Genomic DNA, 27,511 nt, shown 5'->3' with positions numbered 1-27,511 from the left:
ATTTTATTATGGACCTTCATACAGACTACGTGGGACCCGCCGCGCCGCCCGCCGCCCGCTGACGTCGGCGCACGCACGCTGCCGCCGTGTGTGTGCATTGAGCTCAATATTTTATGATACCTACCTACAGTCAAATAATTAAATTGTATATCGTTTTCAGAGCCAATCTTTCTTTAAAAGACACAATTTTGATTTGATTACAGGTTCATCACTATCACTGGAGCGACGGCTTGTTCTTCAGGAAATCCAAAACTTATCATGTCAGCCTTCAGTGTCAGGTACACAAAACTATTAAAATTAAATAATACCCCTACGCTATATGTCAAAAATGCCTTACTTACATTATTTCGGAAAAGAGGTGGTAATCTTCAAAAGGCTGGATCGATTTTTATCAAACATAGCTAAAACCCTTTGCAAGGAAGCTTGCTTTCACGTAAAAACCGTCGAAGTCGATCCATCCGTTACAGAGCATACAGACAGACATTAGCGTAACACAACACACAACACCTCTCTTTTTGCGTCAAACAAATTATGCTGGATCTATGTTTGCACATTACTGCATTGACATTTAAATTATGAAAGCTACGCCAAATGTTAACTCAACACTGGACGCTGACAAATATATGGTTAAGTTTTTTAAGTTACAAGTACAAGATTTAATCCCCGAAAGTAACTGTCTGTAAGTGTGTTAGTCCTTTGAATATGAAGACCCATGTTTACTTTATTGCAGGCTCGACACCGAAGCCACTTTCAGCAGTTCTCAAAGAAACCCCAGATCAACCAGACCACACTTCTGTATCAGGTAATTGTTATTAAAATAATTATGCTATCTCATAAAAGTCCATTAACCGAATTGAGTTAGCGTGGGTTAGTTAGTTACCTATCTTACAATGAGACGAGGGAATTAATTTTGATATCGAACAGTTCAATTATATTTTCAGTGTCTCGTTTCATTTCTGTCTAAACTCTCCTCAATACACAATGAGTTACAGAAATCGCATAACTTAGAAAATTGGGTGCAATAAATAAAATTATTTTATATCTAGCAATTTATTTTGAAGCTTATTGTGTAACATTGCATTTGACGCTTTTTTGTAGGTATGTAGGTACAGTCGGCCAAAAATGTGGTCTACCACCCTACGGTTGAGGTTCGTTTGAACGTCATGAGACAACAAGGTCGATTTGACATTATGTCGGTGACAATTGTCAACCTTAGCAACGTTAGATCTTGCAAAAACTTTTGTCAAAACTGGTAGACCACTTTCTTGGCCCACTGTACTTGAAGCAAAAAATACTAATTTCGCACTTAGGTGGTTAATACGAATACATACAAATACTCAAATACAAACGAATGAATACATACGAATTTAGTTACATTGCGGACTATTGAGCCCAGTTATACTGAAAATATGATTTCATGTTAGTTAAGCCAAAGTTTTGTACTAAAGGCAACGTACAACATTGATAACGGGTTTGTTTATCTAACTTCATAGCTGAATAAATAATGAATCTGCAACCTATACGTCATAATACAAATATGAAACGTCTATCAAAACACATTACCTACATATCTATACTTACGAATAGAACCAAAGGGGCTTTAGTTAGGTAAGTTTTTTACCTAAAATGCATTACTAAAGTTACTATTTTGCTTCAGAAAACGAGTGTCGAGGAGTTTCTAACAGGAAACGTAAACATAATGCAACCAAAGGTACCGAGTCCCAGCCCGAACAACGGAAGAGAATTATTCCTAGAGTGGCAGACTTACCACCTTACTGTCGCAGAATATACGACGAATATAAAAAATCTAAGAAGCAGTTGGATTTTATGAAAAGAGCCAAGAGGGCCATGAAATTTTCAAAAACACAATGTTTTGAAAAATTAGCTGCCAATTTAAATCCTTTGGCAAAAAAAATGATATGGATGCAAATAACGCAAAGTAATAAGAAACGAAAAGGCAGGCGTTTCACAGATGAAGAAAAAATGATTTCGCTGGCAATCATGAAACAAAGTCCAAAGGGATATAGATTTCTGCAGCAAATATTTATTTTGCCCTCAAGAAATACTTTGAACAAACTGACATCAACTCTAAATGTGCAGCCGGGGATCAATGTTCAAATTTTTGATGCAATTAAGGATCAGGTAATTATTAAATAATTTTAATTTTGGTCACAATGTTTATGGCAAACTTAGTCGAGCTTGATATAGTTTTTGTTACAATAATTTATTCAATTTCAGGTAAAAAACTGGACCGAAAACAAAAAATACTGTTCCATTATTTTTGACGAAGTTAAACTTGAACCTGGATTGGACTATCAAAAAGGAATGGACCACATCAATGGATTTGTCCACCTCAATAAGAAAACGAACAATTTCGCAGATCATGCATTAGCCTTTATGGTGAGAGGTGCCATACACAAGTGGCAACAGCCTGTGGCCTACTATTTTTGTGAAGGAGCGACAAAAAATGAAGAGTTACGGGTGATATTAAAAACGTTGATTGGTGCCGTGATAGACACGGGCCTGATACCCGTTGCGGTTATCTCCGATCAGGGCCAATCATTCCAATCAGCCTTGAAGGGCCTTATGGAAGAAACACGCAGCGACCAGATTAAAGCTGGAAATCCGACTGGTAAGTTTAAATTTATTAATTTTATTATTTAAAAATAAGTTTGGCAAAAATTTCATTTTTGGTACAAGCTTTTATCGCTGACTGTACTTTTCTTTCCACAGGCAACTAATACATACTCATCGAGACATTTCTAAAAAAAACCCAAACACAGTTAGGTTGCGTTGTTTCATCACAGAGTTCCTATGGCCACCTCCTGTCTCCATCATCAGATCAGCTAGATGGTACCATAATATTGCATTGTCACCAGACTTACATATGTATGCAAATTTTCAGCTTCATTGGAAGTTGGGAAGTGGGAAAAATGTAACTTGCAGGATTTGACCCGTACCTTAACATAGTTACATACATAGGTACATTGCAAGTTGAATAAAAGCTCCAACTCAGAAACAAATCAAATTATTTTATGAAATATTTTTTGATTTGTGCTTTTAAGTAGTCACACTACTATATATAAAGTAAAACAAATTATTAGATTGTAATTATTAGAGAATTTGGGACGAACACCGCCGTGGCCGGGTGGTCTAGTGGTCAGGACGTTAGCCGCGTAAGATGAAGACACGGGTTCGATTCCCACCTCTGCCATTGGTGGACTTGGTCACTTTTTCTTTAGTGTATGATAATTATTGTTTTACTACTACAATTAACTAGGTAGGTAGGCAGGTAACTACCAAAGAGAATTGACTGTAATAGAGAGGTAAAGTCTAAGAAAAATACGTTCCCCACATCCAAAACAGATCTGCTCAGTGGCGTAGCTAGGCGTGGGCGAATAGGGCCCTCGCCCACGGCCTCGCACTTAGAGGGGCCTCGCAAAGCCAATCTTTTTATTACCATGGGAATACACATTGAAAACGGCCTCGCATTTGTGGTTTCGCCCACGGCTAGATTAGTTCACGCTTCGCCACTGGATCTGCTGTACTGCGCCATATATTTTGCGGTCACTGAATTGTCAAACGTCAACTTCTGAGTCTGACAATCAGAGATTACCGCAAAATGTATCGAGCTGTACAGCGCCATCTCGTTTACCAGTTAAATTCGACACACGAAATTGTCATAGATTTTACCCATCTTACTCGATCAATTAATTGCACTACATTATTCGCTACAAGAAACGATTCTTATTATAATGCTGTTTTTTATGTTTTCAGATGATGTCATAACACTCAAAGGGCACGATATAAATGTTATTTATGATCCACCTCATCTAATAAAGGGAATTAGAAATAACTTCTTAACAAAAAATATGAAATTTGAAGGAAGCGTGTGCAAGTGGAGCGACATCGTCGACGTATACCAGACGGACTGTGAGCATGCCGAGAGCCGGCTGCTACATAAACTCAATGACACACATGTCATTCCCGATAAAATTAATAAAATGAAGGTAACTATACTTTGTTACTTCTTTAAAATCACTATAATATTCCCAATATATGTGACGTTATCTATCAAAATGGACCATTGTCGATGGCGCTTACGCCATTATTAATGATGCTCCGATATAAATACAATGCCGCGCGACGCTGTGCGGAGTAAGCGCCATCGACAATAAGGTCCCTTTTCATAGATAATGCCCCATATATGTATGAATATATACATGGATACTGTTTGCATTCACCTTCCGGTTAAGAAGGATGGATAGGTTCCGCGACAGTCGTGTATATATTGTAAGTCATCGCTCATCAGTACATAGTATAAAACAAAGTCGTCAAATATAAATATTAATTCTCGATTTAATATTTTCAGGTTAAGACTTGCACACGAGTCCTCAGCAACACCATGGCGGCCGCCTTATCGTATACATCTAAATTTTGTGAGTTTCCCACTCTTTATATCTATAATGTACTCTAGTATCGCATGCCTGACATACAATTTTTAAACAATAATTTGGCTTAAGAAAGTAAATAAATAAACGGAAAATAAACATGCGCTGCGGCATCCTCGGCCGAAGGCCTCAAGCGCCGCAAATATGCCGCACTAGGAACCAGCTACATATTTGCGGCGTTTGGCGTAGAAACCTTGGGGCCATGGGGGCCAAGCGCGCGTCGGCTGTACAAATAATTATCGACGCGCCAAATAGAGGCCTCGGGCGACCAGAGGGCTGGCCACTACTTTGCACAGCGAATTAGTATCGCTATACAGCGAGGCAACGCGGCCAGCCTGCTGGGCACCCTGCACGTTGACGGCGATCTAGGGCAATTTTTTTACCTGTAGCATAAGTTAGTGTAGTGTAGTATGTTTAGTAAGTTTTATTATGTTGTTTTTTTTAGTTTAACGGAAAAATAATATTCTTTATTGCAACTATGGAACAAATATTCATCTCAACATGGACCCCGATATGAGTAATTAAGAAGAAACCGCCTTTCCATACGTTAGTAGTCCTCACTTTCTTTTCAAAATATTAACATTATTGAAAATGTGTTGACACAACTTGATGTATATCAACCACATTTATGTCCGCTCGTTTTTAGATTTTTAAATTATTATAGGTTTTAGGAGCTTTTAATAATTTGTATGAAATTCGTTTTACGCTCCTATAACTTATAATTATTAAAAAATCGATATTAAAAAAAAAACAAATGAGCGAGCAGAGCTGTGTTTAAAATACATCAAATTATATAAAAAATATTTTCTAAAATGTCAATATCAAGCGAGGAAAATGAGGACTACGTTTGTTTGGAGAAGTGATCGTCCCCTTTCCTCTTAATGTCTTACGTTACGCGTGACATTCTTATATATTTTTTCATTGGTTTTCGTCATTGTGTGACATAATACAGGCCATTACTTAATTTTTATTTGTCGTTATTTTTTTTTTGCAGCCCATTACTCGGACGGCAGGAAAGTGAGTGACACGATAAAAAATACATCAAAGGCGGTGTCATTTTTTGACGAATTATTCGATTCCTGCAACGGGGCCACACTTAATGACAAAGAAGCAGGTGGCAAATCTTTGAAGAAGGCGGTGACAGATGGGTCTCAACACCATGAATTTTGGCGTCAAGCTATAAAAAAATTAGAGACAATAAGGTTTATTGATGAACGAAGAGGTGAAGTATCTGTGCCTTCGGTGAAAAACTGGATTATAACTTTAAAAAGTTATATAAGGCTGTGGCAGTTTTTCAAAAACAAAAATATTAAAATAATGCGACCAAGGTATTTTAACTCAGACCCCATTGAAAATTTTTTCGGTCAGGTACGAGCGTATAATTACCGCAACAATGATCCCACTTGCCACAGCTTTATAAACACGTTCAAATCATTGTTGATTACAAGATTTATCAAATTTCACTCGGCGGGATTTAACTGTGAAGAGGATTCTGGTTCCCAATTATTAAATATCAAAAAAATGTTCGAGCCTAAAGAATGTAAGGAAGCAGAGATCAGTAATCCTCTTGACAACACAACTATTGATTGCGATTTAGAAGGCATGCAAGCACAAGTTCACCGTGAGCGCTTGAATGTGCACTCACGAGCATACACTGCGGGATGGGTAGTCAGGAAAATATTGCAAAAAATTAAATGCAAAAACTGTTTCACTGATCTAACCGCACCGCAAGAAGGATCTTGTCACGGTTGGATCAGTGAAAGAGAATATAATTCTATAAAGAATAAAAGACTATCGTACCCGTCAGAGTATGTCGTGAGGATGTTTGGGGATATTGTGAAGGAAACAAATGAATACCTGGAGAAGAAGCCCCACATAAACAATATTTCAGAAAAAATTAAAGGGCATATCCTCTCCAAGTATTCATTTGACTTTCTAAAATGCGCAACTCACAAAGAAGTTGTGCTTGATATGTCACTAACGGTCAGTGTGAAATTTTCAATATTTAACTGGTGTAATATAATTAACAAAATATTAAAAGGCACAGATATTTGTCGTTTACGAAAATCTTTACCATTAACTCAGAAAAAAGCATTAATAAAGTACAGAAAAAGGTTAAAAAATAAACAAAAATAACTATCTATAATGTTGTTTTATTTCTAAATTTCATTTCCCATGACATGCCCATGACCTAAACAGAAATACATGACTTTACTCCTTGCACATTACTGTGCAAGGTAAGTGTCATGTATTTCTGTTTAGGTTTTAAAAATAATTTTAAAAACTGGTACTACTACCTAGAGAAGCTCTTTACATTAGCCCCTTTGCCCACATATTCACACACTCCAATAAAAAAAAAAAAAGAAACTCCGATCAATTCCAACATGATCTTACGGTCTGCTATTGGCCAAAATAGCTCTATGACAGTTGTGCGTCTGATACGTAGTATCTCTTATTAGTCTGTGGTTCATTCGTTCACTTCACGACGATTGCTGTCATACTGTCAATGTCAAAAGTACATAATATCCGTCGAACTTGTGGCCAAAACATGTACATGACAAATATTTTCTTTTGTATCAGCATTGTTTCATTGTTTTTGTCTAAAATAATGTGATTTTACTATTTGTGTTTACTAAGGTGTATTGAAATAGAAAAAGATGAAGAGCTTGTTGTTTATAACACTGTTTGTGTTCGGGTCTTACGGCCTCGGATCTATAGTGGACAAGGAATCGAAGGTTCGTGAGAGTTGCCAAGTGCATCGCATTGATTACTTGCCACTACTTGAAGTATTTAGTAATTACATACCTCTGAAATAGCTATATTCTGAATAATAGTGTGGCGATTGTGATTAGTGTATGTTTTGCAGGAGAGCACTGAGTTGTCGCGAGCGCGGGATGACCGGCCCCTGTTGTTCGCTACGTTAGGAGGCGGCATGGTGGCCGTGGAGCCCCACTCTGGAAATATTATTTGGAAGCTCAAAGATGGTATGGCTAAAAGTAATCACAGTATAGAATATTTATACACTTCTTTAGTCGGAATTGCTTTCTTATTTCATCATGTTTTATGAACCATAGCAAAGACAAGGAGCTATAAAAAATCATTAATGAAATTCCAACTACAGAATATTCATTATCTAACACTAAATCACTTCACTACATAGTATAAAACAAAGTCGCTTTCTGCTGTCTGTCTGTCCCTATGTATGCTTAGATCTTTAAAACTACGCAACGGATTTTGATGCGTTTTTTTTTAAATAGATAGAATGATTCTAGAGGAAGGTTTATGTATAATTTTTTAAACCGTGCGAAGCCAGGGCAGGTGGGTAGTATATAATAATTGAAGAAATAATGACAAAAATGCATTTATGTATATTAATATTGACATAAAAAGGTTTAAAATCTTTGCAAAGGGTTTTTTTTTAATTTGATAGTAAAGGAATTATAACTGTCTATTCAATTAATTAAATTTCATTTTTGCATTACCACTGTGGGTGTGATTAAAGATTAATTAATTAGTGAATAAATAATAACCATATAAATTTTAGTCAAATGTTCACAGCAATATAATATATATAAGTCACAAATACTAAATTATATCTTTCAGCAATTGCAGGAAATTTGAGTATAATACATAGAAGTTTATTTGTTTGAACATTGTTGCAATCAGTGCTCTTATGTCATAGCATTAAGAGCTATTTTAGAATGAAAGCTATTTGTTACTACTTATTTACTATAATCCAATCATGGTTTTTAAGTTGATTAAAAAGTATCATGGTACTTGTGTAATCAATGAAACTGATACAATTTGTAGTAAGTTCCAGAAGAGAAGATTAAAAAATTTATAAAAACATCAGACAAAATAGTAGCTTCCATTGTTGTCATGCTTAGCACACCTGGGTCAACAATATGTTTTAGTATCTGTTTGCTGATTTACAATTAGTTGTATTATTATTTGAATTTTATTCCAACACTTGACTTTCTAATAATTTTCAATGTTAAATATGTGAAAATAAACCTGTAGACAAGTTAAGCAAGCTTGTTTTTAATTCTTAGATAACAACAATTCATACAGATTAAAAAAAAACTCTTGCCTCCTTGTTTGTCCCCTATTGCATGTATTGAGCAATGAGTAGTGCTTACAAAACTGTGTATTGTTGATTGTTTGTTTGCACGTGTTCACACCTTGGAATAAAATAGCAATTTCATCTGTCTGAGTCCTCTAACAATATAACTATGAGATTCCCGTGTACCCGGTGTTAACTCTTGAAAGCGAAAAAAATAGCTGAGGTAGGTAGTGAGTTCAAGCCTTCATGACGCTCAATTGAATGTCCTAACGATCAATTGTGGTTAGGAAAAAAATACAAATGTCAAATAGAGTCAAAAATAATGGTAACTCAAATTTACTATACATAGTACATTAATTGTTTCCTTAATCTTTACCGAAATCAATAAAAATCATATTTTATCATAAAGTAATACCACACATGGTAATAAAACGAATAAACAACAAACAGATAACATAATTTTAGGTCATTTATAATTACTATTAGATAACAAGTTATCACTAATCACTAACACAGCAAAAACCAGAAGAAGTAAAAACCTTCTGATATCTTTGATGGTAATCTGTTTACAAACATTATTAGACCCCAAATGTTATACATTTTCCATTTTTATACCACAAAAATTTTACTCAACTAATACATTAAAGTCAAAAAGAGGCTTTTATTTATAATACCTAGTCTAGGTAGGTAGAACTAGATAGGTACCTACATACCTACATATCTTAATACGTTAGGTAGTTTGCTTGTATCGTATAACCCAATATAGAGTCGAAACTACTAAGCCGATTTCGATGAATGAAGTGTAATTGATTCGTCTTTCTATTATTGACTTAGGTATATATTACTTCGTAAAGACGGACTTTTTGAACATTACGAAGTGGGCCAGAAAATTGGTGCGCAAATGGCGTTTACGCACATTTGTTACGCATGTTCGCTTGGCGTTAATCTTACTTTTGAAATCTTTGCTTTCTATATTCCTTATACGAAGTTATGATACGGGTGACATACCTAGGACCTAGGTGTCAATCTTAAGCGACTTCCAAAAAGGAGGTGACTTATTTAAAATCCATAGTTGGGTTATAGTTACCCAAACTCTTGTTGAATGCATTTGTTTTACTATTAAAATGTTATCTTAACTCATTTTAATAATATGAGCATGTGGCAGTCTGTTTTATAGTTTCTACTATTGGTAATCAAATATGGATCATTATGAGTCAATGCCGCATGTTCACTTATGTTGATTTTAGATAACGTTTTTTGTAACCATTTTTTCCGTGGGGCCATTTGGTCGATCGATAAATTACTCTGTCATATACGACATTGTAGTTATCGCGACATTTTTGGGTATGTTTGATGCATTTCATAATTTAAATATGTTGCTAGCTAAGATTATGTAAGCGGGGTCACGTACCTCTTTGTCATAATTTTGTTCTTAGCTCCTTAGCAATGTCTGTAGTACGTATCTACACGCGAAAACCCATTCAATTGTGTACCTTATTTTATGGAAATAAGGAATATAATTGAAAGAGAGTTCAAATGTAGTTACGTACTATGTGTGCTAAGTGAAATAAGTACATATGACGTCAGTCGTGTCGCTTAAGTCTTTTCTTACATTGATAGTTAAAATGCAAGCTGTACATTTCTGTTTTAAGCATAGCCAGAATTAAACAGCACTTACTGAAAAACACATGACGCAATCTAATAATGGACGAGGTTTTTCTTAGAGGGTGCTCTTAGAAAAAGTTCTCACTGGTAGTAGGTACCTGTAAGCTAACAGTTAGCGATACCGTTAGTATATGTTCTTTTTTTACATAGGTACAGTTCGAATAAAAGAAACGTTACCGATTTCACGCTGCCTGCGTTTATATAGTTTTTACACCTATACTTATTCTAAAACGGGCCATGTAAACCTTAATGGAATGCGCGAACTTGCTATATTACCTATACATATAATAGTACAAGTTATAGTAGTAATTGACACCGTGCGCGTCTGTGGCCGTCTTCGTCGGTCAAAGAGTTAATCGCTATTCCTTGTTACAGAACCAGTCGTAAAAGTCCCCAACCAGCATGACAGCCTCATGCCCCAGTTCCTGCCGGATCCCCGCCACGGCTTCCTGTACATGTACGGGCCGCGGGGCGACCAGCAGATGCTCAAGAAACTGCCCCTGACGATACCGGAGCTCGTGGCCAACGCCCCCTGCAGGTCTACAGAGGGCATCCTCTATACGGGGAAGAAGAGTGATACGTGGTTCATTCTTGATCCATTGACCGGTTCACGGGAACATGTTTCAGGTAAAATTAAATGGCAGGATTCACAGGAATGTCGTCATTATCGGAAATTTTTAAAAAAGTTACTGAGGAGTTCTTTCCTTATCTCACCGAAATTTCTTATTTTACGTAGCTCAATAACACGTCCATAGGTGGATAAAACCTCTCAACTTTCAACAAGTACATGTGCTGCAGCATCTTATTTTGCCGCGATCCTATTGCCGGTCCTACTAGTTGTGACTACTACTATAATCTGTTGTCGTGGACGATACGGGCACCATGTTTATAATTAATATTGCAGGCAGTGGGAACTATAGCTAGAAAATGAGAGTGAGAGAGAGATTGACAATGAAAAGTCGGTTGTAACAAACTTCGTATTTTTTAGGTTTCGATAAGGCAAAGATTTTCAATAGCGACGAAGCGGACACGTGTTTTCCGGACAAAAAGCGGGGTATCTACGTCGCGCGCACAGAGTATAACATACTGATGCATGATTCGAAGCATGAAGATCAGAAGTGGAATGTTACCTTCTTCGACTACTCGTCGCTCGCCATGGGCAAGGAGATGATTAATGATTACGGTGAGTTAATTAGTTTTCTACGATAAGATGTTGAAAAGCGACGAAGTGGACACTTGTTACCCGGACCGCGTGGGACCAACATCGCGCGCTCAGTTTAATATCAGATTTGTTTTCGGCCTAGTTATGACATATTTTATGACGATAGGGCCTACCGTTTTGATACTTCTAACATATTAGAAGTACCGAAATTGTTTGATACTGGTTTGTCAAGGGGCATGGTTTTTCAGTAACTGGTTTAGGTAACTATAGCATTAGGTAAAGAATAAAAATAACCGCATGACGCCTTCTTGCGACGCTCAACATTTTAATTCAATAAATAAATAAATCATTATATATTCCAAAACAAGCAGCGTGAAATTAACACAAACAATGTGTGCGTAAGGTGCATTGCATCTGTAAAAACTACGATGTATGTTAATGTCAATTACTTATATTTTTATTCAAATTTAGCTATATTCAATCGGAATCTTCCGTTTTTGATTGAACTTTAGGTATATTCAATCAATCGTCCGCCACGCGTACCTAACGGTATAACGGTAAAAATGACTTCTTTAGAATAGAACTCTAAAATTGATTGCGCTGCTTTTTCAAACATACTGAATACCTAATATTGTCAGTAGCCCGCTGTGGAGAAAGAACTTTCTGCAAATATTTCTCTGTGATACTTCAGGTTCTTTGAACTATAAGGTACATGAGTAAACTAAATAGTAAATACAGTCTCGTTGTAAATATAGAAAATCCAGTTTAAAAAGCGAATGAGCTAAAGCAACGCCGATGGTGCAAGACTCACAATTACGTTTGAGTGAATAGTGAGATATACATGATATATGCTATAATTCTAACGTGGCTCACCAGATTATTGTTCGCAAAATGATTTAGTTATTTTTAAGATATGTATGCTTGATTTACCATCCGAATAAGACTTTGGTTTTAGGTGGTTTTTGAGTAGGTAGGTACATAGGTATTAAGATCCACCATCCTAATTAATTAGACACATAAATATGTTCGCATATAATGTTTCAAGTTAAACTATGGTGATCCGGTTGCGCAGGATTGTTTAGATACACATATAAACAACGCCAGCGCAAAAATCTTCAAGCTACTGCTTTGTGACGAAAGTGTCTTTGAGCTTATATCATCCATCGCGTGGAAAATTAGCAAACACTTCAGAAAAAGTCAACTAAAGATGCATAGGACGCCAATTGTGATGGAAATGAAGGCAGCTGTAGCACCACATCCACTACATCTTTGTATTCAGATATAGATCAGGCAAGGAAAAAGTTTGTTACACCATACCTGAGTGCAAATATTTACCAGCCAGATTAATACGCGTTCAATGAACCTAGTTAGCCCGCATCACGATATTCACACGATGTTCGGTTCTTTATCGCGTAGGCCTTTTCTAATCCATTTGTTACAACTTGTTATTTATTGAAGTTATTTTTATTGTAGGTAAATGAAATTACCGAGTATTTCATGTAGCTGAAATTATGTGTAGGTATTCATAATGTCGTCCGACAAGTTATATTACATAGTATATCGACGTATGAGACGACAATCGATATTATAGTGTCACTAAGCTGTTTTAATCTTGAACTGGGAGTTGGCCATAGAAACTAGGTAATATTGTTAGAAAAAAGTACAATAAATATAGAAGCTTGCCTTTTTTATAAAAACCTATGCTACACGTATCACATGGATGCATGAAAGCCGATAAGTACTACGTAAAAAGTAATTCAGAATAACATTTCATTAAGTAGTCATTTATAATCAATTTTAGGAATAATCCACTTCACGTCGACATCCAACGGTCGCGTGATGTCCTTCGACCGCAAAACCGGTGACCTGGTGTGGTCGCACCACTTCGAGACGCCCGTGGTCGCCGCGTACCTGCTAGACAGAGAAGGACTCATCTCCGTGCCTTTCAACTCGATTGGCGATGACACGCTTGACCATATCATGGAGGATGCCACAACTCTTAGCAATGGACAGGGGATAAAGAATTCTAATATTGAATTGTAGTAAGTACTTCACCGTTTAACCTTTTGGACGCCAATGACCGATATATACGCACCGCAGGTCCAACGCCAAAGACGTATTACTCGGTCATAAGGCCACAGAGCAACATAAACCTAGGTGCATATGCATAAAGTTCAATTTCAGTTTTGACACTACGGTGACGTGGCGTCTGAGAGACAGCTTTTGTGTTTGACACGGCGTCGAAAAGGTTAACAACGGTAATATAACTATTATATCAATATGATTATCTCTTTGTGTACAATTGTTATTATGACGCGTGCTGCGAACCGTGACCACAATACCATAATTAAGTACTATTAAAAATAATATAATATATACGCAGCAAATAACATAAATGTGCAGTTGCAAAAAGCGAAAGCTTGGTATTTTCAGCCCTCATGGCATTAAAATAGAGTCGCATTAGCATAAACGAACAATTAGAAATTGCTCTTACCGATAACGAATAAAGTTTTTCCTTTTAACTGTGTTCTGTTATATATGCTTTTACGGTGGCCTTTAGAAAGTATTGTTGTGTGTATTGTATAATCCTATTTTATTTCAGCCCAACATTGTACGTCGGCGAGCACAACCACGGCCTATACGCTTTGTCGTCTTTAGTTGACAAAAACACCATCACTATATCTACGGCACAAACGCAACCATTGCTCCTCGAAGGACCCACGGCCACGGATAACAAAAACACAGAGAAACATTACGAGCCAGTTAAAAATGTACATTACAAATTAAACGATTTTAACGTGCACGTTTCAGCGCCATACTTACTGCTTGGACACTATAAAGTGCCAGAATTGACAACAGCCTGGTCGCCCGCATTACCAAACACAAACTTTTTGTTCAAAAACGACAATGATGCAATAAAGTTGATAAACGGCAAAATATCAGACGCTGAAAATGACGTGGAAAATGAAACAAATGAAAATTCTATGCAAGTGTCTGTGTCTGTTCAAACTGAAGACTTATTCGAAGGGTTTACGTTCAATTTTAGGCCTGACTTGTGGTACAAGCGAGGCTTTATATGGCTTCACCAGCAAGAGAACAAGGCGCTTAAAGTGGCGCTTATCATCTTGGTTGGACTAGTCATCACCATGTTTTGGTATCTCCGGTATCAGGTATGTTATGATTACTTTGTAGATAAAAATCTGATATTCGCAAATGATTGGTGTATTACCAATATCGCCATCTGATAAACTTAACATTAGGATGTTGACAAAAATGAAGTACGCACTACGTCTCTTAGAAATCTCGAACGATTGTGATAAAAAGTAAAATGCATTATGAACTCTATTCTGATGAAGTTACGATTGAATTTCAAACGAAAGTTACGAGTTGACATTCACACGCATTCTCCACAGATGTTTGTTTACCAATCGGTTAGTTGGCCATTATGTGCGATTGTTTGCCCAGATGGAATGATTAAAATTCACGCGTGCTACATTTTTTATTTACATTTTACACCATTTTTCTATCTTTTAAACTTATTTCATAAGTCGCTAACCATGCACGGCTGGTTTAGAAAGAAAATAACCTCATTATAGTAAATCGACAAACGAAAAAAAGTTTCAATAAATTCCCCTTCAAAAAGATATTCTATATTTGCATATTACATATTTGAGGCTTTCAAACACAGAAGGGTCCTTATGGTTCTTATATCACATGAAGCAAAAGGAAAGCCACATTTTACTTCATTTTATTTGGCAGTAGACATGTAGATAGGCACATATCAAAGTTTCTTAAGTTAACGATCCATATTATCCGAGTTCTTGGTATATGTATCTCCAAAAGTTATCAGGAGTTTTATGTTTTGGTTGCCAAGCGGTTGGGAATTCCGGAATTCCTATTTATATTACAAGATAAGTTTGTATTATCACCTAGGTATATTCGCAGTTAGGTATGAAGCTAACCTTAAACCTAGCAGGAATGCATACGTATATGTTATACGCTTCATACTACATTTATTGGCTTGCCATTTGATTGCGTGCTCTATCAACTGAAGAATAAAGTTTATTTTTCGATTATCGATGGCTGCTATCGCCTTTACGTAATAATAAGCGTCACTTAATTTACTGGTTTGCACACACGTTATTAATAATTTTGCTTTGGTGGACCCACTGTGTTAACTGTGAACATATTTTTCCTATATATTTAATTTTGTTGTGTAATAATATTCATAACATAAGTATCAATAGTTTGTTAACAATTTAGCTTATCTAACTGTCAGCTTTATGAAATAAAGTCGAATTTAACGTAAAGTGTAGCATGCTTATCTTTTAAAATAACACGTATTTTCAAAGGAAAAACTCGAGTTATCGAACTAGTCCATTGAATGACACCATATCTAGAGTTCATAAGAATTAATAAAAATATAACGTTGTTGTTGGTTACATACCAACGTATAGACGAAATGAATTGATTCCCCAGTATTCCCGCTCTATTCGGCGCGCATATCAAGGTTGAGATTGAGACTAGCGGGTAATTTCGACGAGGATATAAATAATAGGGGGATTTATTCGCGTTTATTTTACACAGGTTATTTTACATGATGTAATATTAACTACTACAGTAATCGTAAAAATAACTATTATAATGAGTTAACGTGTAACCAGTTTATCTATAGGTACATTGTCTATTTTTAACACTAATAAAATAAATTATTATAACTATGCCTCCTAGAAATGTGATATTTGGAATAATAAATCTTGTAATTGCACATTGGTTACCTGAATTTTATGATCAGAGATAGTTTTAAATTTTATTTTATACCATGTCATAATCATCAGACTCTTTCAAATACTAAAGGGATTTACTTCTTTGGGAATAGAATGTCGACAAACAAATTCAAGAGAACTTAACAAGTGCGATAACTTTCATTCTGGCTATACTAGATCAAGCTCTAGTCTAAGATCCCCAATGACCAAAGAGAATAGAGCGTATAGAGAGTTACTGTCATGGTAAATTATGTAGCCGTAGTACATTTACTGCGAGCTTTCGACAGAAGATTACTGTGGCTGCATACTTTACTGTGACAATCCGCCTCTATTTCAAATTCTCTTTGCAATGACTAAATTCCTGTTTGTCCTCAGGCCCGCGAATTCCAACAGCTGTCCCAAGGTGGTTCTCGCGGTTCCAACTACTCCACATCCTCAAGTGGCGAGGTGACGGGCCAGCTGGAGGAGCTGGGCGCCGGCGAGGTCAAGATCGGCCGGATCACCTTCCGCACCGACCACGTGCTGGGCAAGGGCTGCGAGGGTACCTTCGTGTACAGGTCAGTTCTGTAGTTCTAATGTCCCATAAGCAGAGATCGGACAAATTTGCGACATTGCTCGCAATAATGTGGACATGACTCGAAAATTGATTAAATAATTAATCATTTAATTAATTTCTTACCTGAGGTTTAATTTTGATTCCTAATCAATAAATAACACAAAGAGTTCTTATAATGTAAATTTATTTAAAAAAATAATCAGTATGATTTCCAAATTTTCTGTAGGTACTTATTTTTTTATATCAAAAATATATTTAAGTGCTATTTATTGATAATAAATAACACAAAGAGTTCTTATAATGTAAAATTATTTAAAAAAATAATCAGTATGTTTTCCAAATTTTCTGTAGGTACTTATTTTTTTATATCAAAAATATATTTAAGTGCTATTTATTGATTAGGAATCAAAATTAAACCTCAGGTAAGAAATTAATTAAATGATTAATTATTTAATCAATTTTGGAGTCATGTCCACATTATTGCGAGCAATGTCGCAAATTTGTCCGATCTCTGCCCATAAGGTCTTTTATGTACGATTTTCAGTCATATACTTATTCCGACAAGAAATTGGGCAACCGGATTGTATTTCCTATCCAATTTTGAACGTTTTCTTTCTTTGACAGGCTTTAACCTTTAAATCAATTGAAGCCTTAATGCCGTCTAAAGAAAGGTATGACGGTTGTGCCCTAGTTATAATTTTTTTGACGTTTATCAAATTCCTGACTACCTACTAGCATTACATCTGATAAGCCACATGCAAAATCAATATGCCATGCCAGTTAATTACTTGCTGGTAATTAAAATAGGTTAATGCGATTAATCCGTCCGCTACGGCTAGACTATCTTTGATAAAACATTATCAGTGCAGAAGGAAACAGTAACAAAACACTGTTCCAATACTTCCAAGCTATAGAACGAAATGGAAATCGGCATAAAATCAATTATCAATCAGGCATTTCTTACGGCGTCACAAAGATAATGAGCGCGGAGTTTCCCGCGTGGTGAACAACGTGATTTTTAAATAATAAATAAACAAATAATAATAAATATTAATGGCCATTTTTACGCAAATTGACTAAGCCCCACGGTAAGCTCAAGAAGGCTTGTGTTGTGGATACTCAGACAACGATAGATATAATATGCAAATACTTAAATACATAGAAAACAACCATGACTCGGGAACAAATATCTGTGCTCATCACACAAATAAATGCCCTTACTGGAATTCGAACCCAGGACCCCGGCTCCACAGGCAGGGTTACTACCCACTAGGCCAGACCGGTGTTTGACGGTGTGAAACAATGTTTAATGTTGCTCTTTGCGCTGTATTAAGCAATGGCGGTTAGGTCAGATGGGTGACCGCTTTGAGGGTTTACCGACCGCTTTAAAATTTTAAACGATATGTTAACCGTAGATTACAACTGGTATTTACACTATTTACGATAACAGTCCTTAGACCTAGGCTCCCAACAGTTGAACGATCAAACGACGAACGAACGGCGAAAAGCCCGAGACCTGCAGCCAAGCTTCTGAAATCGTATTAATAAATTAGGTAGGTAGGGCTAGGTGCTCTGTCAAGTCCTAGTTTCACCTCTCGGTTCACCAAACGAATCTGGATGGACTCCACAGACACGAGTACGCAGAGTGTAATATTTTAATATTTCCCAAACCTTTTGCGCTTTCTCAAAAGGTGATCGGATAGGATTAAAAATATACTTAAATTTATGTATTTCTAGGGGAACTTTTGACAAGCGAGCGGTAGCCGTGAAGCGTCTCCTGCCAGAGTGTTTCACGTTCGCCGACCGCGAGGTGGCGCTGCTGCGCGAGTCGGACGCGCACGCGCACGTGGTGCGGTACTACTGCACCGAGCGCGACAAGCAGTTCAGGTGAGACATTACAATTTTGAACCTAAACGTTGTACTGTGGCAGTCAAAAATTTGGGTAAGGTTAGCAATTAAATGGCCGACGAAGGCTGCCGTCTGAAATGGAAACGTCATGCATTAACACAGTGCCGGGAACCCTTTCGGCGGGGTCTCTGTTAGTACTCGATCTCCTCTACAAAACGGAAAGCGGGAAAACGCTGGGATCGGATACGAGCGTGGCGCTACTAAAACGGCAGTGATTGTGTTGAAATAAGGTTTACTATTGGGTGTAAAATAGATGCGGTAAAAAAGTTGTAAGAAGAAATTAGAAAAGCGAGGCTTGGAATATCAATTATTCCTTTAGCTGGGTATACCTCGAGCACTGCCCCGCTACCGTACACATATCCGATGGAAGGTCACCCTAAAAAGCTGTTGTACCATTTCAATTATCTCACAGTCACGTTTGATTACAGGTACATAGCGCTCGAGCTGTGCTCGGCGACTTTGCAAGATTACGTGGAGAGGAAGTTAGATCACTGCAGGATAGACTCCGTGGAAGTTCTGCGGCAAGCCACTATGGGGCTCGCGCATTTACACTCTATGGATATAGGTTGGTGTTATCTTTTTTCTAAAAAGTCTTCGATTATGCTTTGTTTTATTAAGTGTGTAGCGCGATAACTAGTCCGCGAAACTCCAGTGGTTAAAGCATAATAAACGCATTTTAATTTTGGAAGTCATAAATAGCAATAAGTTGATAGTTTTCACACACACAAAGCTAATATAGTAGATGCCGCTACCCACTTCCTCCTATACTAATTTATTCAGTTAGAAAAAGATAATTTTCGATCGATCTCGCGCGTGATATACTTATTTTATTATTTATTTATTTAACCTTTATTGCACAATACAAGAAAGTACAAATGGCGGACTTAATGCCATAAGGCATTCTCTACCAGTCAACCATTGGGCCAAACAGAAACTTACAATTGGTGCGGAAAAGAAAATCAGTACACAGAGATAAAAGTCACTATCTAGTCTATTTTGTCGTATAACGCTTTCATGCATTGTAATTTTCATTTGTGCCTTGTGTAAGATTATTCTGTAATGTTTATATGGGGCATTATCTATGAAAAGGGACCTTATTGTCGATGGCGCTTACGCCGCTCAGCGTCGCGCGGCATTGTATTTATATCAGAGCATCGTTGATAATGGCGTAAGCGCCGTCGACAATAAGGTCCCTTTTCATAGATAACGTCACATATAAGGTCGTTCAACGCTTTCTTCCAGTCCACAGGGACATAAAGCCGCACAACGTGCTCCTCTCGATGCCGACCGGCGCCGGCGAGGTGCGCGCCATGATCTCCGATTTCGGCCTCTCGAAGAAGCTGAACATTGGGCGCGCCAGCTTCTCGCGCCGCTCCGGCGTCACCGGCACTGACGGTTGGATAGCGCCAGAGATGATCAACGGCGAACGAACGGTAATATCATATACACCTGTCACACTTAACCTGTCGAATCCCACGATATGACGTCACCATAAGCGTTCTGGCTCATATATGAGCCGTGGGAGCTGACAGATTTCTGTCAGCTCCCAGTGGCTTATATATGAGCCAGAACGCTTATGGGTGACGTCATATCGTGGGATTCGACAGGTTAATACCACAGATTATATAATAGTTCCTACGAACAGATACTTATCTCTCGAAGAAAACGCATATATACTTGGTCAACCAGATCTTGACAGTAGAAACAGGCGGCAAATTTGAAAAATGTAGGCGCGATGGGATATCGTCCCATAGAAAATTTGAATTTCGCGCCTTTTTTTACTGACAAGATTTGGTTGACCAGCTATACCTACCGTTTTGATACCTACACAAAAATACAATGGAGTGACCTTCAACGCGCCGCTCCCCGCACCGCGCGCGGCGACACAACTCTAGGGTTGCCTACGCTTATTTCAAATATTTTGGTGTCTTAGTTAGATATCGAACTATCAATGTCTCGTAAAAATATTACCTAAAATTCCTACAACTTTAATTTTGATTAAATAGTACCTACGTATAGCTTATAGCTGTCGTAAAAATACGCGCGGAGCGCGCGGTGACGTGCATGCGTTATCGCGTGTGGCAACCAACTGGCTGGCTTTTGTACCGCCGGCGGGACGAGATTCGTAGTCATAAATCCGAGCTCGCGCGGAGAGTTCCTTAGGCCGGATAATACACTGCATTAGCCCCAGTGGTACTGGCTGGATATTAACAGAAATAGTTATTACGATCTAACAAAAGGGGATGCCCGTGCGAACCGTAAAACTGAGATGAGAGAGAGATATATTAAGTTGACTGTCTGACAAATTGCTAAGTTGAATTTGACCAAAGTTGACTACTAGATACTGCTAGAATTGTTTTCTTCCCACTTAGGAATTATTCGTTTAAATCTGACTTTTTTGCAGACAACGTCGGTCGACATTTTCTCTCTGGGCTGCGTGTTTTACTACGTGTTGTCCCAGGGACAGCATCCTTTCGGCGACGTGCTGAGGCGACAGGCCAATATACTCACTGGAGATTATAATTTGGAACAGCTAGAGTAAGTACTTGCCATTCTCCGCAATGTTTCCATTCGTTAACCTTATTGCAAACACATAGAGTCCATTTAGAGTGTTACTTTTAGCATATTATGTGCAAGTGAAATTGTGTGGATCAACTATTTATTGTAGTTATCGTATCCCATCGAACGAACGAATCAATGACGAGTGAAAAGAAAATATTGATTCGCTGGTGACGAAGCTTTGATCGATTTTGCGAGTTTAGTATGTAATTTCGTAGGAAAGAGTCGACCACATCTGCTCTATAATTAGCAAAATTGGTAATTTATATATATTTTTACAGTAAAGTGTTGCCGAATGAAGAGGTGTTGGTCACTAAAATCCTGATTCGCGCGATGATCTCCGCGCGGCCGCACGCTCGCCCGCCGTGCGAGTCCGTGCTCAAGTACCCGATGTTCTGGGGGAAACAGTCTATACTTAACTTCTTACAGGTATCTGTTGTTTTATTTCGATATGAGGCTTCATTTAAGGCTTTAATTTAGACGTTTGATATTCGAATAAGGGAGCCTAAGCTTGGGAAGCCTTAAAATTTTGTTTATCGCTACTTATGTAAAAAAAAACTTTCGAAATACGTATTTGCACTCGTAATAACTTTTATCTAGCAGAAGCAAGTTGACGATCATAATTCAATTATGTGTTCTAATTTCAGTAAGTATCGGCCAGTTGCACCAACCCCAATCGTCAAATTGATCAACATAACTCGGCAGAGGCTACGAAACTACCATACAATAAAATTTAGCGAATATTTTCATGGGGACAGACGGTTTGGTGCAACCGATCCTACGTACATTATTTTTAAACCGTCAGCTCGTATAAAGGTTAACGTGTATAGTTTGTAGCTTTCTAATAGACCCCGAAGGCTAATCCTATTGTCTATTGTTAAGAAAAACCGCTCGTGCCACGTGCCACAACCACCTGCATAAAAAATCGGTACTTCGGTTACTGAGTGCCGGTGAGTCGAACGCTACAGAACCAGTCTAAAATGTGTCATCGAGATGCGTAACAAAGGCGCGTTATCGGAGAGCGCACCTACACTGGTTTTTTGAGCGTTGGACTAGCCCGCGCTCAGGTGCCAAATAGAATAATTAGACCCTTTTTTGCAGGTAAGTAGCACGTGCGGTTTTACTGAACAATAGACAATAGGATTAGCCTTCGGGGTCTATTAGAAAGCTACAAACTATAACAATAACAATGATGTCAGGACGTGAGTGACCACGTGGAGAGCCTCGGTCCATCGGCGCCGGCGCACCCGCTGGAGTTGGGCGCGGGGCGCGTGGTGCGCGGGGACTGGCGCGCGCGCGTGTGCGGCCGCGTGGCCGCCGACCTGCGCGCGCGCCGCACCTACCGCGGCGACCGCGTCGCGCATCTGCTGCGCGCCATACGGAACAAGGTACCGGTACACCCTGCCCCGGGCATGAGGAACGACTCGTCATCTACGATTAAATCCCGTCCAGTCGGCATCGAATATATAGTGACGGCCGAAGTGGCCAAATAAGTATATCGGCCCGGCGGTGTATTTATGGCTAAAAACCTGTGTATATATCAACTAAATAAGTCCCCGACCTAACAGACTCCAAACCTTAATTATATTTTTTCTACTCCCGTACTTTTATTTGTCATTTAAAGGGTCGCGCACACACTTTTAAAACCCTACCTTATAGTTGTCAAGACAACTCTTTAGTCTATTCCCCAAAAAAGAATTTGTGCATACACGCAGTATCTTTTTAGCGATTTTACAATACTTCGTGTAATGACCACTTAAAAAATATTAAATGAAATACAGTGTTGCCAACCTTATTTTAAATGTCAGCTCTGACAAATAAGTGAACCTTAGACATGTTTTTTTTTCATTCATTCATTCATTCTTTTCCCGCCCGTACCCTCCATTTTTGCTACTTCTTAAATTAAAAATATTTGTTTCTACAATTTTATTTCAAAGTAAGTGCTTGGTCATAGAAAAAGTATTGTATGCAACGTTGTTTAACCGAGTCAAAAAATACTCGTGGCGTCTTTATTAACAATTTTCGGCTTCGCCTCAAATTGTTACTCACGCCACTCGCCTTTTTTGACCCCTCTTAAACAACGGTTGCATAAAATACTATAATCTTTCTTTTCCAGAAACACCATTACCGAGAGCTAGAGCCCGAAATAAGAGAAAGCCTTGGCAAATTGCCGGACGGCTTCGTCACGTACTGGCTCCAGAGGTTCCCGCTGCTCCTGCCCCACGTCTGGATCCAGATGCAGCGGTTCCGGCAGGAGGACATCCTCCAGGACTACTACCCCCATTCCTACACCTTTAGCAGAACGGACGTGGCCGAACTGGACGAACACGACCTCCCCCCCGCCCTCTGTGACCCAGAAACTAATGAACTGTTCGTTAAAAGCAAAGTGTACTTTGACGAAAGCAAAGACAGGAAAGAAGGTTCCCCGAGAAAAATAGTCGACTGGAGGAGCAGTGATTATAGGAAACAGGACGATGTCCGGTTAAGAGACAGGCATTACAAGAAAAAAGAAAAGAAGAGAGAGGAAATGCCCGTATGGAGCTTGCCGCCCCAGTAATACTTATTTATATATATTTAGCACAAATAAACTACTAATGTGATTGATTTATTTATGAAGAGGATTTTAATATATTGTAAGTAAGAAATTATAAATAGTGTGGTAAGATCTCCTGTGACTTAATTTAAGGTTTTTAGATTTTATTCAGTGACAGAGGATTGAAAATGGATGATACGAGTATTAGGGACCAAAATGGGAATAGACACTAAAGTACTAAAGGTATTGCTTTTGGTCAGAAGCTGTCTGTAACAGTACTAGAATCCGGTTATGGCAACACTATTAGTCTGTTTATAACCTAGATATTATAATGACATGACATTCCATAACTTTTAGCATGTCTTCAGTAAAACGTAGTGATTTAATACTCTTTGGTCTTCAGTATAGTTAAGCTTCTACCTATGGTACCGGAAAATACGAGGGGCGTTCAAAATATTCTCGGTATTGATATCTTACGACCTCTTCTAAAATTTCTTTCGTTACTGGCCGCTAAGGTTTATTCATTGACATTAAAAAAAAGTATAATTCGAACCGAGATAGTCTTTTGTTTTTCTGCAATTGCTGAACAAACATGAACATCCTGTGCGAATTGACAATGTTAACTAAATTAGAACATCGATGCGTGATAAAATTCTTGACAAAACAGGGTAAAAATCAAAAAACCATAAAAGAGGAAATGGATTGTGTTTACCGTGAGTCTGCTCCTTCTTTATCTACCATTCAAAAGTGGTCAAGCGAGTTTAAACGCGGAAGGGAGAGTATTGAAGATGACCCTAGACCTGGCCGGCCTGTAGTAGCTACTTCACAAGAAAATATTGATAAAGTGGAAAAACTTATATTGGAAGATGGTCGAGTGAAGGTAAAATCTATAGCACAAGTAACCAATCTCTCTATTGGTACCGTACATGATATTATACATGACCATCTTAATATGTTAAAAGTAAGTGCAAGATGGGTTCCGCGAATGCTGACTCGGCTTCAAAAAGACATGCGTGTAGCTTGTTGTTCCGATTTTATTGACCTGTGCGGTGAAAATCCTGATGAGGTGCTGCAAAGAATAGTTACTGGAGATGAAACCTGGGTTCATCATTATGACCCAGAGAGTAAACAAGAGTCCATGCAGTGGCACATTAAGGGTTCAGCTCATCCCAAGAAGTTGAAGGTCATCCCTTCAGCTGGCAAGGTCATGGCCACGATATTTTGGGATTGTGAAGGAGTATTACTAATCGATTATAAAGAAAAAGGTGTAAATATCACAGGACAGTACTACGCTAACATTCTACGTCAATTAAAGGATGTAATTAAAGAAAAGAGGCGAGGAAAGTTAACCAAAGGTATTCTGCTTCTGCATGACAACGCCCCCGTCCATACTGCTCATATTGCCAAGGCAGCTATTGTTGAACGTGGGTTTAAAACTGTTACTCACCCACCGTATAGTCCGGACTTAGCCCCCAGCGACTTCTTTTTGCTCCCCAATCTTAAAAAGGATCTGCGTGGAAATAAATTTTCTGACGATGAAGCATTGAAGGCGGCAGTGGAGGAGCATTTTTACACGAAAGATAAAAAATATTTTTACGAGGGATTAAAAAAAATAATTGATCGATCTTTTAAGTGTATGAACATAGGGGGGGAGTATATTGAAAAATAAAAATATCAAACTTTTCGTACTTGTTTGTTTTCATTCTCATACCGAGAATATTTTGAATACCCCTCGTATGTCTGGATATTTGTTTAGTGTCTGTTGCAGTAAGTAGATATTATTTGAGTGTAAAAATATTATTAGATCTCCTTTGAAATAATAATTAATAGAATAGTCATTTTAGTATCTGGGATAGAAACATACTTTATGAATATTATGTTTTCTAAATTAAATTATTTTTCATAGACTTGACTGGATTACTGGACTGGCTTGATTATGCGTCTCTTAGACAGTCTATCTACCTTTTGAGTTTTATTGAACTGGAATGATTGCCCAATTGTATAATTTTAATTATTGTACGGTACGAGGCCCATTTTATGACAGCTGGTGCCCGTTTCTCAAAAGCTTGTAACTTGTAATACAAGTGGAAGTCCCTTTCTAGCAATTTAAGCTGTCGTAAAGTGACATCCGCTTGTATTACAAGTAACAAGCTTTTGAGAAACGGGCCCCTGGTTACTTGTAATATACCATGCATATACCTCAGCGGAAACCTCTTAAAATTTATTGGAAATACGACTTTTATTACAGTTTGCAAGTTTTCATGAAACGTGTCCAGTCAAATTCTTTGTTATTACTATTATTGCTTAAGTTAATGAAATTATCTACACATTTTCCTGTCTTTTGACAAACATTCCTAATATGTATTTTTTAATTTGTTTTATTTATAGGTTATATGCAAGTCATGATGTGTGAGTGTGTGTGAATGTTTATGGGAATATGTTGAAGATTATTGTTTATAGCTTGACTATTTGTGAACTTTGCACTAATCCTTTAAAACGAAATCGAAAAACTAAATTTAGTATTAGTACAAGGTGAACCTTATTGTTCAAATCGAAGGTAAAGACTGACCAGGAATATATGATCCGGTGCCATGTTGCGGAATTTAAATGGAACTAATTTTTTCATACTATACTGAACTGTCACCCATGGGAATAACAGCGCCCTCTTGACAATGATTATATAATACTGGTCAGGCTTTAACGTAATATTTGGTTAATTGTTAAATATTTGGGTGTAAATAGGTGAAATCACACCTATTTTAATACATAAGGATGTACAATCTAGTTTTTTTACTTAAAGTATGTACATACCGGCCGAGGTGCTATATAGGTACATTTATTACGGTAGGTATGGAAATCAGTAAGGCTCGATATAAATAATGTATAAAAAATGTTTTTATTTAGTTTAACATAGTGAATAATGTTCCTGTATTATAATAACAAATCAAATAATGCATAATTTTTTTTTTAAATATAGACAAAAATATTTATTTTCGGTGAATGATGTTAATAAGTTGAGACCATGTTGAGACATGAAAATGTGGTGAAGGCCGCATTCGAACTGAGGGCCTACCGCGAACCACGTTCGACGTGTTACCTCCCTGTCACATTTACGTACGAAATTACAAGTGCGACAGAGAGGCAACACGTCGAACGTGGTTCGAGGTAGGCGCTCTGGCGTCTAGCTATCGCGGCTAACATCATGAACCCTATAGTAGTGAAACTACTTTAAAAAGTTGTTTTTAACTTATTAACATCAGCCACAAGACAATGACTCCTTAATTCAGTGCATATATGGTAGGCCTAGGTAAATTAATTATTTGTTATATGCTACATCCAGTTCAATCATTCATGAGATTTTTTTAACTTACATTGGTTTTATAAGTGGCAGCGAACGAATGTAAATTTAACACATGAGTGTGAAAATGTATATAAATAAGCTCAATGTTTGTATGTTTATAACATGAAGTTTAAAATTAAATATAACTAACAAGATTTTTTTAAGCCCATTTGTCTTATTTCTAAATTACATCTATCCTAAAAACACGACCTAGATTATTGTCAGTCATCAAGTAGAAAAATTCGTCATTGTATAGAGACAAACACTTTTTTAAACTTAGTAAGTAGTAATAAGTAAAATCAGTCTTAAACAATAAAATGGCGAAAAACTGCTGGCGGTATGGCACAAAAAACCCATTTGTGCAAGCAATGCAGGGTAAATGTTTCGATTACAAATAAAATCATAATTCATAAAGCAAATACATAATAATAAAACAAGGACAAGCCAACAATGATTTTAAATTGATATTTTCATGTTCTTTCATACAATGTCATGTCATTTAACATAT

At 37.5% G+C, this 27,511-nt stretch overlaps 2 protein-coding genes across 2 annotated transcripts; both read left to right on the top strand.

The window, feature by feature from the left end:
* The first annotated feature begins 1,705 nt into the window (after positions 1–1,705).
* On the top strand, positions 1,706–6,720 carry LOC134650836 (uncharacterized). Its single transcript, XM_063505768.1, has 6 exons — positions 1,706–2,142; positions 2,239–2,632; positions 3,778–4,010; positions 4,373–4,439; positions 5,446–6,553; positions 6,714–6,720. The coding sequence occupies exons 1-6, from the start codon at positions 1,828–1,830 to the stop codon at positions 6,718–6,720; spliced, it is 2,124 nt and encodes a 707-aa protein (XP_063361838.1). The 5' UTR covers positions 1,706–1,827.
* A 240-nt stretch (positions 6,721–6,960) lies between these two features.
* Positions 6,961–23,721, top strand: LOC134651089 (serine/threonine-protein kinase/endoribonuclease IRE1). The gene is made up of 14 exons (XM_063506081.1): positions 6,961–7,186; positions 7,318–7,435; positions 10,555–10,806; positions 11,168–11,362; positions 13,143–13,383; positions 13,944–14,511; positions 16,483–16,664; positions 18,401–18,550; positions 19,000–19,136; positions 19,814–20,004; positions 20,976–21,109; positions 21,412–21,559; positions 22,330–22,518; positions 23,247–23,721. Exons 1-14 carry the CDS (start codon positions 7,109–7,111, stop codon positions 23,685–23,687), a joined length of 3,024 nt encoding a protein of 1,007 aa, XP_063362151.1. The 5' UTR covers positions 6,961–7,108; the 3' UTR covers positions 23,688–23,721.
* The last annotated feature ends 3,790 nt before the right edge of the window (positions 23,722–27,511 follow it).

Source organism: Cydia amplana, chromosome 9 (genome assembly GCF_948474715.1).
Source record: "Cydia amplana chromosome 9, ilCydAmpl1.1, whole genome shotgun sequence".
NCBI lineage: Eukaryota > Metazoa > Arthropoda > Insecta > Lepidoptera > Tortricidae > Cydia > Cydia amplana.
The sequence above is the reverse complement of the archived record's forward strand: the minus strand, read 5'-3'. Positions and strand labels throughout refer to the sequence as shown.

Coding starts and splice junctions, on each gene's coding strand:
- LOC134650836 (XM_063505768.1), top strand. CDS start 1,828: ATGAAAAGAGCCAAGAGGGCCATGAAATTTTCAAAAACACAATGTTTT. Junction 2,143..2,238: donor TTGATGCAATTAAGGATCAG/GTAATTATTAAA, acceptor ATTCAATTTCAG/GTAAAAAACTGGACCGAAAA. Junction 2,633..3,777: donor TAAAGCTGGAAATCCGACTG/GTAAGTTTAAAT, acceptor TTATGTTTTCAG/ATGATGTCATAACACTCAAA.
- LOC134651089 (XM_063506081.1), top strand. CDS start 7,109: ATGAAGAGCTTGTTGTTTATAACACTGTTTGTGTTCGGGTCTTACGGC. Junction 10,807..11,167: donor TTCACGGGAACATGTTTCAG/GTAAAATTAAAT, acceptor CGTATTTTTTAG/GTTTCGATAAGGCAAAGATT. Junction 22,519..23,246: donor TGCGCGCCATACGGAACAAG/GTACCGGTACAC, acceptor TTTCTTTTCCAG/AAACACCATTACCGAGAGCT.